Raw genomic sequence first — 20,383 nt, forward strand, 5'->3', positions numbered from 1 at the left:
CCATTAATTGCGCAAGCACAGCGCGCAGGGCCCAGGCTCCAAAGCACGGCAGCTAGCATACCCGGAGTGGCACGGAGCTCATCCCTCTTGAGCTCCTCCTTTCTGAGCAGCCAGGCCTCCCAGCTGGACGAGCAGCGTTCGCTGGCACGGTCGTCGCAGCTCTCTGCCTCCTGGGCGCTGCCGAGGGCCAAGCGGTGGAAGGCCACAAAGTCCCCTCCGCCGCAGCACTGGCACTTGTGCGCTTGCCTCTCCAGGAAGGCCGCGCACTTGCGGTGCATGGCCACCCTCTGTCCCTTGGGCCACAGCTCGTAGGCAGCCTCCCGCAGCAGCGGGGCGCAGAAGGTCAGGACGCCAGACTGCAGCCTCGCGGTCTTCTCGGTCTCGCCCAAGCACCGCTTCTGGGCCCCTGAAAGGCAACGGGGCTTCACATCAGCCACAGCTGGGGCCACAGCCGGGGCACGAAAGACAGGCCTTGGCGTGGATCCTTGGCAGGAAACCAGCGCTCCTGCCCTCGGAGCCGCGCAGCGCTAGGCTGAAAGGGACCCGCTTGCCTTGCCAACACCAGCACCGCCTGCGCAACAGGCTACCGCCCTGCTCTCCCTCCCAACGCACAGCCTTCAGCTGCACCCCCGCAAGCAGCTGCCGAGGCTGCTGGCAGCAGAAGCAAGGCCGGCCGTTTGGCCCATTACACACCACCGGAGGGGGCAGTGCAGCGTGCCCTGGCGAGCCCCGCCAGGCACACAGCCCGGAGCAGCAGGAGCCTACCACGCATTATCCCGGGGGCGCATTATCACCACTTACCGCTCTCTTCCTCCAGAGAGGTGGCGGACCCCTCGGTGGCAACACTGCTGCCTTCTGGCACCTTCCCAGCGTTCAGCCACTTCAAGATGTTGCCTCTCACCAGGACATTCAACGCCTTGTTCATCTTGGTCCTGGTCCACCTGGGAAGGAGGCGAAACAGCAGCTCGGTGGTAAACGTCGGCCCGATGACGGCTGCGCACTTCAAGACCATCCGCTCCGAGGGCTTCATGCTGTCCACCTCAGCCAGCGCAATCCCTGTCAAAAACAAGCCACAGCTCTCTCTCTTGCCCTCTCCCAAGCCTGAGGCTGCCGAGGCTGCCTTAGCTTCACCACACCAGACGCTACATTTGTAGCCTTCTTTCCTAGGGACCAAACCCCTTGGGCAGTCGCAACCCAGGGCACACAGACACCCAGCCTCTCTCTAGCCCATGCCCCGGGAAAGAACCTCCGTGCAGCCGCCAGCCGCCGCGGCGGGGCTCGGCCCCTCACCTTTCAAGGTGGAGGGAAGCACGATGCTCTGCAGGTTCACGTCAGGTCTGGTGGTGCACACCCTGCGCTCCTTCCCCGCGCTGGAGCTCCAGGAGGCTGCGGCAGGGGAAGCCTCCCTTACAGAAGCTGAGCGGAGCAAGAGAGCAGCGTGAAGCGATTTTCAAAGGGAGACGATTCAGGCCGTCACCTCCTGCTTGCCCTCCATCTTCCACCCTTTAGCATTCATCCCCCCCGGGCAGGTCTTACAGCAGTACCACAAAGCCACCCAAACTCCCCAGCCTGTGCTTAGGCTAGCCCAGCAGCAAGGCATGCAGGAGCCCACGCCTGAGCCAGGCCAAGGCCTCTACTGCTGCAACACCAGCCTGGGCCAGCTTCACAGGGGAAGCCCAGGGCAACAACGTGCTCTGGAAGATGCGCCACAGCAACCAGGCCGTCAGCCACAACGGTGCTTACTGAAGAGGCCCTCCCACTTGTCCTCCATTTTCTCGCCCTCCCGCAGCAGCTGGAACAAGAGCATGTCGTGGCGCTTAAGGTCGCTCAGCAGTTCCTCGCAGTAATATGGGATCCCGTAGCTTCTCTGCATCAGGAACCTGGAAAGGAGCAGATCCAGCAGGGCCTGACACAGGCAAAGCAAGGTGGGACACGCTTCACACCAGCATCTTTGCCACAGCTACACCTCCCTTTTGAACAGGCCAGCACTCCCACTGCCTTTGGCATCTGAGCTGCCCGGAAGATACAGCGGTTGCTGGAACGCGCAGGAAAAGAGTCGCGCACAGTGCCCAAGGCACAGAGCTGCAAGCCTCGTCTCTCCTGGCCCCAACAGCCTAGATGCTCCCCGGCACCAGTGAGAGCCTCGGCCCCAGCAAATCGCCCCCACCATGGGGCCCCACCATCTTCGTTCCCTCCTGCCCTCTGCAGAGGGTCAAGCCCTCGGGAAGAGCTCCGAGGCCCCGCCTGGGACTTACGTCTCTAGCTCCCTGGGCACGCTGACAACTCCCAGCTCCCAGCAGGCTTTCTGCACAACAGCTGAAGCTTTCAGCTCTCCCAGATGAACGTGGGTCGTTTGCTGCAACTTCATGATGTCTGCTGCAGCTTCGCAGAGCCTCTGTCTTCCGTAGCGAGCAGGAGCAAAGCCCAGGACCACAAAGAGCGGGACATCTCTCAGCACATGCGACATAACAGCCCAGGAGGCAGAGTCGATGTAGTGCGCGTTGTCGATGACAAACAGGACAAGCTCGTCTTCAACGATCTGAAACCAGCACGTTGGTCTGGGTGGATTCTGAGGGATTCTCAAGCATCTTCCACAGGACAAACTTTGGCCGGCCTCTCCCCACACAGAGGACGCGCAGAAGTCGCTCTCCTCTCCCCAGCTACCTCTTTGTTCAGAATCTCACCCGCTCTTCCGTGCTCCGAGACTCTTAAGGTCTCTCGGGCACGGTGGCACGGAAAGACACCGTTCCTCCTCCTCCGGAGCACATGCCCTCCAGCTTCCTCCAACAGGAGGAAAGTTATCAGGGGGCATGGCACGGGCAGTTTAGCCTCTGCAGGGCAAGGACTCCGCTACACTGTCCTCCCACCAGCTCCCACCACTCTCCCGCAGAGCCCTCAGCCTGCGGCCTTGCTTTCCTTCTCGGACCCAGCATGGGGAGAACGGCTCACCTTCTGTAGCACTTTCTTAAAAACCAACTCCAGTTCCGTTGTCCTTTGAGCGCTGCTCATCTTGGACACCTTCTCCGACAGGGGAAACTGGCCAGAAAAGCAGAGTCACAGAGAAACAGCCTCTCAGGGCGGTTCAGCACACCTGCCCACCACGCAAGTCCAAGCGAGCAAAACGCCTCTGCTGCCCTCAGCATCTTACCTCTCCCCCACACAGTGGAGAGGAGACGCAGCGCGCACGTCACCGGGAGCCTACAACGGAGGCCCTCTGCTGAGGGTCTCTGGCAGAGCTCTTGCAGGGAGGCATGAGGGGGGAGAAGAGCTTCTTCCCTCGCCGTGGCAATCGCGCGAGGGAGCACGCTGCTCACGCACCAGGGAACTCAGCACCAGCTCATCAGCCCCCTCTCAAAGCCTCTCTGCAATGCCCTTTCCAGGCTGCTGAGCAAGACACCGGCAACTGCCTGCAGCAGCCTGGCACCTGCACTCACCCCTAACAAGGGGCCCCCTCGCCCCCCTCTTTGGACCCACAAACAGAAGCCCAGCCTGTGCTACCCTCCTGCTGCTCCCACCAGGGAGCTAAGCCCACTCCCCAGCACAGTGTCCCAACCACAACAGCCACAGGACGCCTCACAAGCAGGCCTTCGCCACGGCCACACAGGCCTCTCGCTCTCACCTTAACGACGAAAGGCGCATTGAGGAGGCAGTAGCTGCTCTCTTCCACCAGCCCTTGGAGCTTTTCCTGCAGGGCGAGCTCTCTGGCACTGCACGATTTACAGGCCTGCAGGCCCATGGCCACAGCCAGCACCATGCGCATGGCAGAGTAGACCTGCTTCAGGTTGAGCTCCAGCGCTTCCACAGCCACTACCCTGCCATGCAGAAGCAAAAGGCACTGAGATTCAGAGAGGGACCCAAGCAGCCGCAGGCTTCTCACACTAAGCTCTAGGGCAGAGGCGGAATCTAGGGCCACTTGGCTTTCTTCTCTTGGGTCCGCGGCTACGGCCAAAGCCCTGACTGAGCTCGGGCTCTACTTTGCTTGGGGCCTGGCCCAAAGAAGGAAGCTCAACAGCAGTGGCTCCAGCAGCCACCTCTAGCTCCCTCAAGAGGGAGCAGGAGGGCACACAGCTGCTCCTCAGCAGCAGCTCCTGCAGGCCTTGCAGGGATGCTGCAGTCCAAGGGCCACGCACCCGGGCAGAGGGCAGAGGGGCTCCAGCAGCCCACGGACATCAGCGGCTGGGCAGCAAAAGCCTTCCACAGGTCCCGGTCAGCAACACTCACCTGAGCCCAGCAGCCTGGCCTAAAGAGGCAAGCTCCGTAAGTAAATGGCTCTTTCCAGAGCCCGTTACGCCCTCCAACGCCACGATGTGGCTTGCTTTCTTATCCACATAGGCTTTCAAGTGACTTTCAAAGAGGGCAATCTCCTCCTCCCGACCTGGGAAGGCAAACAAGAAAGCGAGCTGTTGCAGCGAGCCGAAAAGCAAACAGCCGTCGGCACCCTTCTCTCTTGCCGCCGCAGCGGGTCAGTCAGACCCAAGGAAATCTCCTCCCCAATCCCAAATACGGCCATCGCTTTAGCCCTGAGGCTGTGAGCAACTGCACACTGGAAAGGTCCCGCCACGCTAGCTATGCAGCACGGCAGGCAGCATCCAGCGCACGCCTCACCCTGCTCCCCACCTCTAGCTGTAGCCCAACCCCAAAGACAGCAACCAGCTAGGAGCCAAGGTATGCACCAAACCCTTAGGGCCACGCCAGGCAACACCATCCCTCGCAAAAGCTTCTGCGTTCCCAGAGCGGAACAGGTACCGACGGCAACAAATTGGCCTTCGGCAGGCCAAGGCGTTCTCCACCTACCGAGCAACGCGGAATAGCTGGGCCTCTCCTTCGTAACATCCATGCCAAACCTGCTAGCGGGGGAAGAGAAAAACAAAAGCCAATGAAGTAGGCAGAAGCTGGAGGACGTAGAGCCACGCGTGGAGCTGAGGGTGCGCTCCCGGGGACCCGCTCTTCTTTCCAGCCGGAGCGAATCCTGCCCACGCTCCCACTGGCCCAGCAGAGAGCGCAAACACCAAACGAGCACTAGCAAAGCTGCAGCCAGGAAGAAGCCCAACGGCCACAGTGGGACACCAGACAGCATCAAGACTCGAGCACCACGGGCCAAAGCCCAAGGAAGCAGAGACACGAGCAAGAAGCCAGGCAGTGCCACTGGCTAGCACACTGCTGCACCCCGCAGGACAAGCCAAACAAGTCTCTGGTCCCCCGGCCTTTGCTCACAGGCAGCGCTTTCGAGAAGCGGGGCCCTGCAACAGCGGCTGTCAAGGCAAAGACGGGCAAGAAAAAACACTTCAAGCCACGACGTGCAACAGGACGACAAGGGTCACTTCTTGGGCCAAGGTGCCAAGCACCAGGCACCTTGGGCTCGAGTTCTTCTGAAGTTGCAAGGGGACGGCAACGTCAACCTTCCAAACGGCCTCCAAAGAGGATGCCAAACCCTGGCCCAGGGGAACACCTGAACTTTCACCAGGAGGCACTCAGGAACTGAGTCCTGGCCTGACCAAAAGCTTTCCGGGAGCTTCATGCTCAGAAGCAGCTGGGAGAACACCTCCCTGGGGCAGAATTGCCACTGCGTTAGTCTTGCGCGCAATGGAGCAAGCACAGGGCAGAAAGCACAGCTGGAAGCCCTTTGGACAGGGGCTGCAAGGCCCCTCTGTGCCTACGGACACCTAAAAGCCTTCTCCACCCCTCCGGCATCACTCCCCGTCTCCTTACAGCAGGAGGCACCAGCGTAGGCAGGCCAAAAGCATACCCGTGCTCTGCCTTTCCATCTTCTCAGCCCCCGCGATGGGGGGTGTGGGCGGGGGCCAGCTCTGCACAACTCCTCTTGGCGGACCAGGACTGGAGCCTGTGTGCCACCCTGCCCCCAACCAGCCCGCTCAAACAGGACACTCACCACTTCGCCGACACCCCCAGGTATTGATACACGGGGCCAGGATCGACCACCCCCTTCATCTTTGCCTCCGGCAGCTCCTCGAAGCACCATCGGGGCAGCCTAGAGGCTGCGTACGTCGCTGCGTCACAGGACACCAGCCCAGGGTAGTGCTCCATCAGCCGGGCTGCCAGATTCACCTTCTGGCCAATGACTGCCACACAGAGAGAGCACGCATTCACCTACCTATGAAACCAACCCGCTCCACCCTTCACCGCCAACGGCTGCATCGCCTCCAGCACAGGCAAGCCCCAAACCGTAGGCAGCACAACCAACAGGAACAACAAGGCTCTGAGCCTGGTCCCCTGCACCGCAGCGACGCCCGCCCTGCCTCCCTCATTCCCCACACGACACAGGACACAGGCCAAGGCCTCGTCCCAGCCCAGCACGTACGGGCAACAGGGTGTTGCCTGCCGCTCTGCCTCTTCCTTTGACACGCTGCTCCGGCTGAACAGAGCCAGCCCAGCCGCCCGCTCCTCAGCCAAACCCCTCGTACCTGTGTATTCGTGCCTCACGCGATGGCCTACGACTCCGCAGAACACCGTCCCGCTGGTAACCCCGACAGACACGGCCCTGACACACATGGAGAGCGACAGGCGCTCAGCAGCGCCCGCGCACAGGCCTGCCTGCCCGCCTACCTTCACCCCTTCACCCAGCTCCCCTCGCACCACCTCCCGCCCTGGCAGGGCAGACCTCGGGGACCTGCAGAGCTCCGCAGCGTAACGCCCCCAGGTGAAAGGGGCTCCCGAGAGCAGCCAGGCAGTTTTCAACCCTTCCCCTGAGGCCTCACAGCTGGGACGGGCGGAACGTCCCTGACTCCAGCCGGCCACAGCACGCCTCCTCGGCGCGGGCAAGAGGGGCACCTCTCAGGGCACTGTCTCCTTCCTCCCAGGGACAGAGGAGGCCAAGCTAGAGGGCACGTCTCGCTGAGAAACCATCCCTGCCTCCTTCCCCCGCGCAGTCCCGGGCAACGCGCCTCCCCACTCACTCGATTTTCCTAGGCCTTGAGGAGCACGCCTTGGAGATTTGAACAGCGCTTTCCAAGGCGTGAACGCTTTCGTCGGGCAGCTTCTCTCCAGGGAGCCCAAACACGCACAGGAACGTGCAGCCCTGCCAAGGACAGGGGCAGCACAGCTTGCGACAACGCCTACGGCAAACGGCTCGTGCCGTGCGAGTCGAGCCTCTGCCCAGAGCAGCAGAGCTTCAGGGCAACCCCCAGCCAGAGGGTGCTGATCCCAGCGCCGAGGCAGAGCTGCTTCTCCTTTCCCCACTGCTCAGTAGACCGAGAGAGCCACTGCCCTCTCGTTTGCTGCCCACACTTTTGCGCGGTGGGCTCCTCCCCCACACTCACTTTATCAAACATGGAGATTTTGTTGATCTCGCCCTTGTGAGGACGGAGGATCTCCAACATCATCACGCTGCTGTCCTGGATAGCCTTGCAGATCTGCGTTAAGTTGACATCGGCAGCAAACTGCAGCTTGACAAAGAGGCAGGTGACCGGCCGTAGCTCGCACAAGTAGTCCGGGGGCTGCCTGTCATCAATCTGGAAGACGAGAGCAGCACACCTTCAGCAGCCAGCTCTCCCCAAGAGCTGACTGCCCCCAGCAAACACCAAGCAAGAGCCCACACGTGGGCAGCAGCACGCGCGCTCAGCGGGAGGAAGACATCCTCCCCTCGGGGCAAAAAAAAAACACAGCTCCCGGCAGCTGTGGCCATACCTTCCTCAGAACAGATGCGGGCACGTACTTCCGCAGCAACTTGCCCAGAGCATGCCGAGGGGCCAGGGTAACAGCAGGCCTCAGGATGCCTAGGGAAGGAAAATCCAGGCGGTCACTGGCAGGCCGGCACTACGAGCCTGCCTAGGGAAAAGCAGTTGGAAAGCAGGGGCTGGCACTGGAACTCAGGGAGAGAAAGGCTCCTCCAGTTGCACATTTCTTCCTCCTGCAGGTGCTCAGCCAGAGCAGGCCCCGGGAAGCAGGGGCAAGCAGCGAGTGCCTCCGCTGAAGCGCCCCAGGGCCAAAGGCACAAATGCTAACTGCAAGGGGGAGAGGGCAGAGGGCGTTCCTCGCTGGCCCCTGAACAAGCCCGCCCCCACCTTTCTGGGCAGCCACAGATGGGCCTCACCTGACGCCTCAGGAGAACTGTAGTTCAGCTGGGCTCGGGTAAACTTGGAGAAGATGTCTTCGCGTTCCGACAGAGACATCCGTTCCATGCCTGTAACCTAAAGGCACACAGTGCAAAAACGCGTTCAAGGACAGCTCCAGGACCCACAGAGGACAGTACCCGTTGAGGCAGACTCTTGCAGCGCCTCCTGACCCCCTCTTCAAAGCCACCCAGCGCAATCCAGAGACAACCCTGAGACAAAACTGCTCCCCAACAGCTACGGCTCCCCACCTACGTCGACACCTAGAACTCCCTGCACGCGCGTCTCCTCGCCCTTCTCGCACCTTCCTCCCTCACAGCCACGTCCACGCCCAGGCCCTCAGAATTGCTCCAGAGGCCGTCCCACCCACCTTCACAGCGCTTTGGCCTTTGAGTCTCTTGGTCTTGATCTTGTTCTGGTTACAGAGCTCCCAGCAGCTGGCTGACAGGATCACGTCACTTGCATTGGCAAGGTTTTGGGCCTGCCACACTTCCCCCACGGCCTGGCCAAGGATCAGGAAGTGCTGCTGCTTTTTGTCTCCAACAGTCAGGAGGGACATATGCCCTGCAGAGATCCCTGGGGAGAGACAAGCACAACTGATGCAGAGAGCATTTTTAGCTCCACAGCCCGCCACAGCTCAGCTCCTCCCAGGCCAGCTTTGAAGCTCAGCCCCGGAGCCAGGCTCTTCCGCTCAACTGCTTCGAGCGCAGGCGTCCCACTTGATGGATTCAGGATTGATCGTGGCCGGGGAGGGGGTCCTAATCAGGGGGCCCCACACCGGCACCTTGGCCAGCCACCGGCTCACTTTGCATGCAGGCAGCTCGTGAACGCCTGCCCGAGAACGCGCAGCAGCCTAACGCAGCACTCCCCGTACCTATCTTCAGTCGGAGCTTCAGACCCACGTCCGTCTCACGGATCCTGTACTTCTCCTGGATTTGCTGGCTACACTGCAGCACCAGGCTGATGGTGTCCCTCAGCTGCGCGTGCTTTGCTCTCCACAGCACCAGCACAGCATCCCCTGGGGAAAGCAAGGGGACAGGGACGGCTCTCGTGACACCTGACGCTCCCTGACCTGCACCCACCTGCCGGGACAGCGGAAGCCAGCAGGCGTGCCAGGGAAAACGCGTTTGGGTGAAGGCCTCCTCCTCAACTACAGCACCCTGGCCACAGGCACACCTCCCCCTCTGCCCCGCCAGCTACAACTGCAGCCACGCCGCCAGGGCCCGGGACGGCAGCTCCCCCTGGGCACCTGCGTGCCAGCAGAGCCACCCCTCGGGGCTCTGCCAGCTCGCGGCTCTCTCTCCCCTCTCCCCTAGCGCTCGTCTGCAGCTGCAGCAGACGAGGCCACGTCTCTTTTACGCACACGGACCTGCAAACTTCAAGATGTCTCCACCAAAAGCCAGCAGCTCTGCGGAGCAAAAAAAAAGCACAACAAGAGTTGCAGCTAGGCCTTCTTCAGGAAGGCCGCAGGACAAGCCGCTCTGCTCAGAGAGCAGCACAAGAGCAGCGGTGCTTTGGGGGCACAACTTAGCAACCGTAGCAGCTACACTGCTCACAGGGACCACAGCCCTGGCACCTACGCTACTGTGCCCTGTGACAAGGCCCCAGGGAAGGGAACGCACACTTTGGTCAGCGCCCCCATCCCCAGCTCATTTGGGCACTAACACTGGCTAGATGCCCCCGCTCCCCCCTGCGCCCCAACACCAGCAAAATCTTCCTCCATCACTGAACAGCGGTCACTCCACAAGCCCAAGGGTGGGTGCTGAGAAAGCGGGCACCTCCTTAGTCTTTGTGGGGAGCAGAAAGCACCTGCCAGAAGAGCCCAGCTGCTCTTGGCGGCTCTCAGCCCCATAGGAACCCCCAGCCCGCGCAAGGAGGAGGCGGCAGCAGCAGCAGGCTGCCCAGCAGGCTGCCCAGCACCTCTCTCTCGTCGTGGCCCAATCCCACACAGTCCTGCAGAACGGCACTTACCCTCCAAAATGTCACCCATGTAGCGATTGAGGGTTTGCGCTACCTCATCCGCACCCCGCTCTTTGCTGATGCTCTGGCTGAATTTCTCTGTCAGAGCAGTGAAACCTGCAACAGGGACACACAGGCACAAAGAAATCAGGACGCGTCTACAGGGCCGAAGGACCTGGCACTTTCCACGTCGCTTTCAGCCAGCCAAGAGAACCACGCTCCGGGAGAACCCAGGCGTGCCCCTGACAGCGGGCACAGCCCTCTCATTCTGAGCGCTCGCTGACGGGCGCCTTCCCCATGCTCACACCTACCCGTTACGCCTAGCTCCTGCACTTGGCTGCCACCCTCCAGCACGTCCCCTGGCTGCCTCCCCTCTTGCCTACAGCCAGGCAACACCCTTAGCTAGAAAGCCCAGGAGGCCTTTGCCAACTAACGCAGCACCTGGCCAGCCAGCTCCTCTGCGCAGCAGCTGCTCCTCCAAGTTGGCCCTGACAAAGACTAACAAGGGGGAGGCAAGGCAGCCAGGCCTCCTCTCCCAGGCCTCCATGAGCCAGAGCCTGGCCCACCTCACACCTCCCCAAAGCTCCAGAGAGAGCACTGCAGGCAACAGCGCGGGCCCAAGCTGCTGCTCCGGCAGCCTCAGGGCTCCCTACGCACACTGCTCTGAGCAGACGGCTGACCACAAGCAGGCCGCAGGGCTGCTGCCAGCAAAGACCACCCCCGGGCTGTGACCTCAGCTACGTCCGAGCGCTACTTCCCCAAAGCGGAAGACCTCAGCGGCAAACGACATCTCCTTTGACCCCTTCTCTACCACAGGCGGGACGACCAGGGCTCCAAAAGGCCCGCTAAGTCCCAACGGCTCGGGTCGGTGACTCCTCCTCTGTGCCCGCCCCTCATAACGCTTTGACCCACCTGACACATCCGCAAAGAGCAGCACTCCGTGGAAGTTCTGAACGCAACGGTTCTCCTGCTTCAAGTCCTCAGACAAAAGCAGGTCGGGGACGTAAGCAGCTACTTCCCCCAGTTCTGAGCAGTGCTTTGACCTTCGCTCCCAGGCACGAGACATCGTCAGCGCCCTGGGGTACCTGCGGTACCTCAGTACAAGACGACCCACCGTGCCCACCAGGGAGGACGACCAGACACCACTGCACAGCGTTGCGCACTGGCCTTTGGGAGGCGCGGCTGGCCCTCTGTCACCAAGGGGCCGGGGGAGGTCACAGTCGGCTCACAGTGACATCGTCCGCGTGTCATCATTTACCTGTCCACTGTCGCCTACGCTGATCCGGCTAACAGTGACAGCCTCGGCAAGGCACTGCTTACCCAGCAACTGCCGGGAAGCTACCCCCCGCTCCCTCCTTATGCCGAGCCGGTTGCTCAGATGTGGCTAGCGCGACGCACTTGTCTCCCGTACAGAGCTGAAGGAGGCTCGCACGGCGACTGACCTCCACCCGTGGCCGAAACAGCAGCTGCTTCCCACGTTCCCAAGCGCAAAGGGCCTAACAGACGTGCTGACAGCCAGCAGCCCAGGCTTCCCCAAAAGCACGGCCACTGCAGCACACAGCTGGGCGTTTCCGGGGCTGCTCGGAGGACTTGTATTTCTTTGCAAAAAGAAGTGGGGCTTTCCCGGCGGGGGGGGGGGGAAGGGAGGGCAGCGGGGGACACAGCCAACCTCCATCCACACGGCTCCTGGGGGAGGCCGGGAGGAGATGGACAGGGCTGGGCCAGGACCACGGCGCACCGGCGTATCAGAGAGGGCAAGACAAAGTCCAAAGCCGCAGCAGGAGGCAGCTCCAGGTCCCTGCTCCGAGTGAGAACGCTGTTGTAAACCTTGCATGCCCCAGGGAAACAGAGCCACGCTGGGCACCCTGGCTCACGCACGGCCCTCTGCCTCCGCGTAGGCAAAGGCAGCTCCCCGTCCACCTTAGCCGCTGCCCCGAGCCACACAACTGCCTGCCACCAAAGCAGCAGCACTGAGGAGAGCCGGGCTCTACGGGGGACGAGGGCTAGCAGCCAAGGCCGTGCTCCGCGCACGCCAAAGCTGCCCTTCTCCCCAGTCGCGCAGAGGAGCAGCTGCACGAGTTGGCGTGCCTGGCACACGGTGACACTCAGCGGCTGCTTGCCCAGGCAGCCTCCAGTGTCCCTCGCGCTGTGCCTCTCCCTCAGGCAATGACCAGGCGAGGGAGCACCAGCCCCTCCCAGGCCTGGGGGACCAGGGGCTTTAGAGGAGCCTGGGCCCTTGTGCTGCTGACCTCAAACAGCAGAGCACTTGGCAGCAGAAACCAGCCTGCCTTCTTTCCTGCTGCCTCAGCCCTCAGAGAGAGGCTACCAAGATGGTCTCTCTTCTTGCCTCCAGAAGGCTCCCCCTGCTGCCTCGGGGCCCACCAAAGTCTCCCAAGCAAGCACAAGTCACTTGCACAGAACACACACAACTGCAACCTGCTGGCGACAGCCAGGCACACACACCGAGCCAGGCCCAGGTTCGGAACGCTGCTTGCCAGCCCAGCTCACACGCTTCCTCCTTCCTCCTTCCCACGAGGCAGGCAAAGCGGTCACCCCTACGGGAGACTGATGATGCAGGCCGACCGAGCAGGCTTGCTCTGCCTCCTCAGGAAGAGCGCGCAGCAGCGTGGCGACGCCTAGCCCAATGCCCTCTCTTGCCAGTGAGCAGCAAGGGCTGGCTGCTCCCCAAGGCAAGCTCAGCTGGGAGCTGGGCCGACCCCAGCACAAGCAGCGCCCTCGCCCACAGGGGCATCCCTCTTGGCTACATCTATATGCACACACGTACAGCCATTCTCCACTAAGCAGCATCAACCAGAGAGGGCAACAGGATGAGGCTGCTAGTGCTGTTGACTTTTCTGACTAGGGAACACTTCCAACCAGTCCCGCTTGCAGAAAAACACCCTCCCACCCACCCTCCCCACCTCAGCAACCACTTGGCCCTACACCAGGGCCAAGCTCCTCCTGCAGCCGGCTCAAGCGCTTACACAGCGCCACAGGCAACTGCACTAGGGCCAGGGGGAGAGAATTTCTCGCGCTGCTTGACAGCCCTCGACTCTTGTGAGCACTAGCAACGGGGGTGGTGGCTTCCCCGCAGCCTAGCTTTCCCAATAAACCACAGGCCAGAGACTCTCATGGCACGCCTTCAGCGTCCTCTTGCTGTGGTCTGTGACTCCCTACAGAACGCTGAGATGATGGCAGTGTTTCTTTATTTAACCCCTGGAAGAGCATCCTCGCTCGGCCGTGCTGGCAGCTTCAGCAGGTACCTGGAGCTACCGACTTGAGGCTTTGCTTGCTTCAGCTGGGGAAAACGTGGCGCTGTGTCCAGCCACAAGTCTCCCACGGGGCCCTTGCCAGTGAACCACCGCTCCTGAGGAAAACAAAAGCCCAAGTGAGAGCCGCGAAGAACAGGAGGTCCCCCGAGCCACAGTCGCCGTCCGGGAAGGCAAGCGAGGCCTCTCGCAGTAGCTTCTTCCACCCATGACCCAATTGGCCGTGCTGCAACAGCCTATCAGGGAGGGCAAGGAGAGGGAACGCAAAGGAAGCCTCCTCACAGGTTCAGGCTGGCTCCCAGAGCTGGCTCAAGGGAGAGGCAGAGATTCCACTCCACCGCTCCTCAGCCAGCCCAGCAGAGATGCTGGGAAGGAGCGGCATGCTGCAGCACATGCTGCTCCCTCGCGTGTCCTTCCAGCCCCTCCTGAGGGAAGGGCATCGCAGCTGCCACTGCCCTCCTGCTGAGGAGGGCTAGCAGCCCCTACCAGCTCGCCAAGGACTTTCAGCACACGCTCCTGAAGCTCGCTGGGGGCTTTCCCTACGTGGACCTGCCGGAGGACAGTCCGCGGGCGCCACCTTCTCCTAGGGCATGCCAAACCTCTGCCCAGGGAGCAACTCAGAGGCAAAGGGGATCCACTTACAGCGCTCATCTCCAGCCAAGTCTTCTCCAGGAGGTTGCCATTCGCCTCACAGGCTTGGAGGCCCTGCCTGAGGCACAACAGGCTCTGGTCTTTGTTAGCCAGCATGCAGAAAACGTACGCTTTCAGATGGTAGGCTCTGGGGTAGAAGACGGGGCTTGTAGAGCACCGAGCAAAAACCTCTTCCGCAAGCTACCGAGAGAACAATGGAGAGGCACGTCAGCAGAAGTCATCGAGCTGGGCGATGGCTCGGCACTGAGGACTGCACCTATTCCCCAAAGGGGAAAGCAGCCGCAAAGGCACAAGGAGCACGCAGCTAGCAAGGCTGAGATACCACACAAGTCTCTCCCGAGCCATAAGCCCTCACATGCAGCGGGCATTTCAGCAGGGCTCACTAGCTAGCTCATGGCTGTGCAAGTCTCTTCTCCTGTCTTGCAGACCATTCCCATTCCCACAAGGGAATCCTCACGTGCCCAGGAAGACCCCCGTCACCTCACTGCCTTCTCTACCACCTCTTGCTGCCGCCCCATGGGGCAGCAGCCTCTTGCCATGTTCCTCTCTAACCCACTACTACACTCTGCCTCTAGCCTGGCTCCATCCCAGCGCGGCTGCTTCGCCCTGGCCTTGCCAATCCACTGCTGCTCGCAACACACCTTTCCCTAGAGTCCCCTCACAGCGTGCACACCCCCCTCCTCCTCTTCCCTCACCCTTAGAGCCCTGCTGCGGCTCTCCCGGGCCCTCGCCGAGCTGCGCTCAATGTCGTTCCGCAGCACCAGCGTGTAGCACTCCAGGAGCCGGCTGCATGCTTGGGTGGCCAAAACGGAGGCGTCAGCTCTCTTCAGCAGCCTCTTGGCCTTTTCAAAGGGCTTCTGGAAGTCGGCCCACTGCCCAAGCCTTCCAAACCTACACCATCCAGAGAGAAACACACACACACACACACACACACACACGCACGCACGTTTTGTAGAGTACTTGATCAAGTACTCTACACCCCAGCGACGGCCGCCTTGTTGGACAGGGCACGGGGGGACACGACAGGCCCAGAGCTCCCACCTCCCCTGCCAGAAGCACTGCCTGGGCCTCTCGCCACTCTAAGCACCTCTGTAACTTACCAAAGAGCCAGGGACGAATACAGTCCAAGCAGGATGCTGTTGTGCGAGCTGAGGATGCGGTTTGCTTCGTTCTGCTCAACGAAGCTCCTGCACTCGTCAAATGACTTGTACTCCCAGCCTGTAATACAAATGCATCGCAGAGAAGCAGTGCCGCCCTCCGCTGCCTTGTTTTCCCTCGGGCATTCGTAGCAGGACAAAGCTCAAGCACAGCTGGAGAATTTCTGGGCAGGTCAACCACTCAGCGAGCAAGCAAAACCAAACAGGAACAAGGCAAGGGCTGGAGTTCTAGCCTAGCTCCTCAGGGCTAGTCAAGCGCCACACAACTATCTAGTCCCTTTTCTTCAGCAGCTTTCGAGCGCTGGCAGAGACACGCTGCCATTGACCAGCAAGCGACAGCCACTCCAGAGCGTAGGCTGTTAGATGCCTCCTGGTCAGGCACATCCCAGCACTGCTGTGCCCGCTTCCCCAGGAGCCAGAGCAGAGCGAGCCTGGGGAGACGTTTCAGAAAGGGGAATCTCAAAACGCCGGAAGCAAAGAGGGAAATTGCCAGCATTTTGAAATCACTCTGGGATCCCGTGTAGAACATGCAAACAAAGACAGGGCAGGCAGGAAAGACAGACAAAGACACACCCAGAGCCAGATGGCCCAGGACTCGGCCCAGGAAGGGAAAGCATGGCTGGAGGCTCTGGCGTCCGTGTTGTAGCAGGAGAAAAAGCATCTTTGCAAGCCTCCTGGCTCTCGGGGGCCCTCCTCACTGAGCACTTACCAGCGTAAAGCAACAGGTCGAAGCAGCAGGAGAAGAAGCATGCCTGCCCAATGATGCTGTGCTCTGCAGCCACCTGCTTCTCGAGCCTGCGCAGCACTTCCTCACATTCTGGGTACCTGCGGAGGAACACAGCGAGCCTCCAGGGAGCCTCTGCGCGGGCTGGGATCCCAGTCACCACCTCCGGACGCTTCCCGCTCCCCTACCCATCATCCCGCTCTCCCTGCGCTGCTCTTTCTGGCAACGCCATCAGAGTTTCTCCATCAGACAGTTGTTCCTCTTTTGGCAACAAGTCTCCGGAGAAAGGCCTCAGGGACCCCGGCCCAAACGGCAAGCCCCGGAGCAAAACTCAGGCATCCTTCCCATGCAGCCAGTGCTTTCCCATTGGCCCAGCAGCAGAGCTACTCCCCTTTCCATCCAAGTCTTTGTCAGGAAAAGCAGGCCAAAGAGCATGCACAGCTCCCCACTGCCCTCCGCACTCGCCCAGACGACGCGTTTGCTTCAGAAACTGCTCCTCTCCAGACCTCCCCCTGGACGACTGCCGTCTCGGGCACCGGTGCCGCGTGGCATGGAAAGGCCCGCGTCCACCCAACCAAACACGGCTAGCGCCCCAAACACAACGAGCGCCTCCCTGCGCTAGGCTCGCTCCTGAACCAGGCCTGGGAATTGCCTGCGGCAAGCGCTACCTGGCAAGGGCCAGAACCGAGCCAGCAACTGTTCCAGCAATTTCACAGCACACACTCACGCTCCCAAACAGCCAGCCACGGTCCTTGGCATTGTTTAATTTACCAGCGTCCATACAGCCAGCGAGTAGCCAATAAGAAACCAAGCAGCCCTCTTGGCTGCGCGCAGAGAATGACACAAGAAGGATCTCAGGTGGCCCCCTGACCCTGCGCAACCAGCAGTCTGTCCCGCAGCAGCATTACCTCATCTGCAGAAAGAGCGCCGCAAAGAGCGTGGCGAGAACCTCGCAGTCCAGGTCGGGCTTCTCCAGCTCCGTGCACAGGCTCCTGGCGCGATAGCCTGCCAAGAAAGCAAGCAGGCTCGCACAGGCTCCCTTGGCGGAGATGCCTTCTCGCAGGCAGCGGGGGCAGTACGTACCTACGTCGACAGAGAGGGGCAGATTCCCCAGGCTGAGGTTCAGATGGCTCAGGGCCTGGGCAAATTTGGCGGCCTTTAATACCCCTCCTCCAAAGAGCTCGTCGTCACAGCTAAGCTGGATGGCCGCCCGCCCGTACTGCAGCCACTCTTCCTGGCAGCCCAGGTCCTGGCAGCACCGCGCATATTCCACGTAGGACAACAGGATCTAAAACGGTCCACACAGGAGACTGTACAAGACTGAATGTCGCCAGGGTGATTCTCTGGCCTAGACGGCTCAGGGCAGAAACCCAACGGCCAGCTTCTCTCTTCTCTTCTGCTCTCAGGGCTCTCACCCCTACGACAAACGGTTCTGAGGACTGCCGCTGCTAAGTGCGGCCGCGGCGAGACGAGGGCCCCAGCGGGGTGCTGCCTTCAAGCCACAACCAGCCCAACGCTTACAACGGTGAAACAAACGCCATGAGAGCAACTACCAAGAAGAAGAGCAACGCACGTCTGCTGGAAGTTGGTAAAGCAAAGTTCAGGGACGGCTACCACTCCGTCGCGTTTGGCCTCTTCTTGCCGCCCCGGGCAGACCCTGCTGGTACTCTAGGCGGGCCAGGGGAAAGGAGCTATGTCAGAAACGCGTCTGCTGCCGCAGAGAGGAGGCACTCACGTGACTCGCATCCTCCGACTCCTCGGCCGTGTTGACCTTCATGAGCGCTGCCAGGCGCGAGAGCCTCCGGCCGCTGCAAGTGCCCTCCAGGCTGAAGAGCTGCCGCAGCAAGGAAAGGCAGTGGCTCTGCCGGAACAGCCAGGGCAGCCTCTCCCTCCTGCCACACAAGAGAAACCGCTGGGCCACAGCCACTAGCTACACAGGGCCAGGTCAGGCAGGGCCAGGGGAAGCAGGGCGACAGAGGAGGCAGCTGCACCTGCTCCCAGCAGGGCGGCAGCTGATGCAGGCCGGGCTGCAGGCATGGAAGCGGCAGAGCCAAGAAGCACCACCGGGGAAAGATCGCTGCTAGCAGGAACGGGTTGGCACTACAGCCCAGGGAGGGCGAAGCAAAGCTGGGCACCGCGAGGAAAAGGCTTGTTCTACGGCAGCCTGGCACCTGGCGGCAACCCCTGAGCTTCCTCCTTCTCACACCTCCCCTCCACTTACCCCTCCCTGCCCACGTCCTGCTCCTCCCTGCCGGCTCCCTTTCCCTCTGCAGCCTGTGCTCCCTGGGAACATCTCTCTGCTCTCACCCCCACCACCCCTCCACGAGCCAACACGTGCCCGCTCCCCCACCCAGGAGCCTCCAGGTCCCTCAGCAGCTTTCCCCGTGCTAACACCTATGCTCAGGGAAAGTCTGGCCTTAAGCCTAGGCAGGTGTGCGCCTAGGTGCCCGGCACCACGCAGCAAACGCCTCTTCCTTCCCTTCTCTTTCCCTTTGGCTTCTTACCCTGCCCCTTGATGAAGGGAGGACTCTTTGTTCTTCCTGTGGGAGGCATGCTCTGACTTCTCCAGCAGAAACTGGAAGACGACGCCAGCTGAGGTGAGCGGGAATTTTCTCTTCAGCAGGCTCAATGCCTTGCTGAGCGTCTTCTTTGCCAGCTCCATGTAGCCCATGTTGTAACAGACCTGCACAGGAGAAGGCTTCTTCAGACACTCCCAAAGGGCTCCGACTGAGCACGCACCGCATTTCCAGGCTCTGCCTGAACCAAGGCCGAGGGCCTCGACCGCTTTTGGCCGCAGGCTGAAGCGCTCACGGGAAAGGCTGCTGGTAGCGGCCGTGCCTCAAAATGCCAGGCCTATCGCCGCTGCCGCCACCCCCCACAAAGGCGTCCAACTCCACCCACCAGCAGAGCCCTCAGAACCTCCCTGGCACTTTACCTCCCCTTTCAGGCTCAGGAAGGTGGCTTCTTCAAAGCAGGTAGGCACATCGGCTTTCTCAGCCGCTGAGCTCCTCACAACCTCTGCTTTCTTCAGGTTCAAAAAGGCCTTGGAACAAGCACACAGAGAGCAGGTGAGCGTCGGTGCAGAGCCTGCATCCAGCCCCGTCGTTCCCAGGTGCCTCCAGCAGCTCTCCGAGGAGGGCACGCATCTGGCCCTGGCGATGCCCACCCTAACACAGCCCACGGGCACGAGTGCTCCTTCGCACCACCTCCTGGCGCGTGCGCCTTGTGCAAAGGTCCTGCTTCTCTGCCCTGCCTCCCTTGCCCCAGGAGAGGCAAACAGGGGGAGAAGCCTGCCTCTGACGCCAGCGGTTCAGCCCCAAGTCCCCACAGAGGCACGTCCTAGAGCAATGGCAAAATCGGCTTGCCCAGGACAAGGCAACTGAGAGGCCTCCTTGTGCAGTGGGCTCCGGCAAGCAGGGCGACTCACCAGGTAGTTGTCGGAGACGTGCAAGTAGGCAGCCGCGCACTCCAGCAGGTAATAAAGGGCTCTGGCATCGTTGCCCATTGCCATGTGGTGGTGAGCCAGCGGCACAAGCACCAAATCCACAATGGCCCGGCATTCACAGGCACACGCGCCACCGGGCGTCCCTTTGGTCTTGCTGGGCACCGTAGCTACGCGTTCCGTCCTGGCCAGAAACTGCTCTGCCGCTCTACTCAGAGACAAGATCGCGCAGAGAGACGACACACGCTAGCATCACCTATACCGCTCCGTCTGCCTAGACCAACAGCATATTCTAGCGCAGCACAAGCAAGGCCCTGTGCACACGTGCGTCATACGGGAGCGCTGGCTTTCACAGCCTTCCCGGGCGTGCAGAGGGCTGGCCGCTTCTTCTTTCAGCCCCCCGCAATCACAACCACAGTTTCCCAGCAGCGTTCCCCATTACAGTTGACACGGGCGACCCCCGAGTGGCCTGGCTCCCCCCATCCTTGCTCCGTCTTCCCCCTGTGCTCCTCCCTCCCTTCCGCTCTTGCCTTCCCTCCTCGCTCGAGAGCTGTGGCTCTGCCCTGACTGCAAGCCAGTACCACTCACTAACACGGCGCTTGGGCGCAGGATTCGTTTTCTTCCACTGCAGCGACGTCAACCCGCGCGCGCTGAGCAGTCTTCTCACGCTCCGTAGCCCCAGAGCCCAAGGCGAGCGAGGCCAGGCAGGGCAAAACGGGGGCGACGAGCAACGTCGCCCCTTTCAAGCCCTAGCAAACCATTCCTTTGGCTTTAGCGGTAACAAGCTCCACGAGCACGCGATGCTGTTGGTGCCTTTGCTGACCGTGCTCTGGAGCAACGCTGCTCTTGGCCACAGGGAGGAAGTCAAGCAGGCCTTTCTGCCACCTTCCAGCAGCGCCCCCTGCTCCCGCTGGCTGCTTTGCCCCTGCACACCTCGCAACTTTGCTCTCCTACAGCTAGGAAGGCAGGGCTGGCTCCACCCTAACGTGACCATCACCACCCTGATCCCACTGGCTTCCTCCAAGAGGCTCATCTCCAGGGCCACCCCATCCCAGCTCCCACCCAACAGGCCAGCTCTTTCCTGAGCTAGAGTCACTGCCAGCAGGCACAAC

General features: G+C 61.4%; 1 protein-coding gene across 1 annotated transcript; it reads right to left on the reverse strand.

The window, feature by feature from the left end:
- Positions 1 to 1,798: 1,798 nt before the first annotated feature.
- LOC138068020 (adenylate cyclase type 10-like) lies at positions 1,799 to 11,040 on the reverse strand (the record flags this gene model as incomplete). The annotated part of the gene is made up of 16 exons (XM_068952498.1): positions 1,799 to 1,880; positions 2,256 to 2,539; positions 2,950 to 3,036; positions 3,620 to 3,685; positions 4,290 to 4,375; positions 4,795 to 4,847; positions 5,891 to 6,080; positions 6,423 to 6,499; positions 6,915 to 7,036; positions 7,278 to 7,469; positions 7,645 to 7,674; positions 8,443 to 8,645; positions 8,944 to 9,087; positions 9,439 to 9,477; positions 10,041 to 10,145; positions 10,941 to 11,040. Coding segments are annotated over 16 exons (1,860 nt in total), but the record flags the coding sequence as incomplete, so codon positions are not given.
- Positions 11,041 to 20,383: the final 9,343 nt, after the last annotated feature.

This window comes from Struthio camelus, chromosome 8 (genome assembly GCF_040807025.1).
Source record: "Struthio camelus isolate bStrCam1 chromosome 8, bStrCam1.hap1, whole genome shotgun sequence".
Lineage (NCBI taxonomy): Eukaryota > Metazoa > Chordata > Aves > Struthioniformes > Struthionidae > Struthio > Struthio camelus.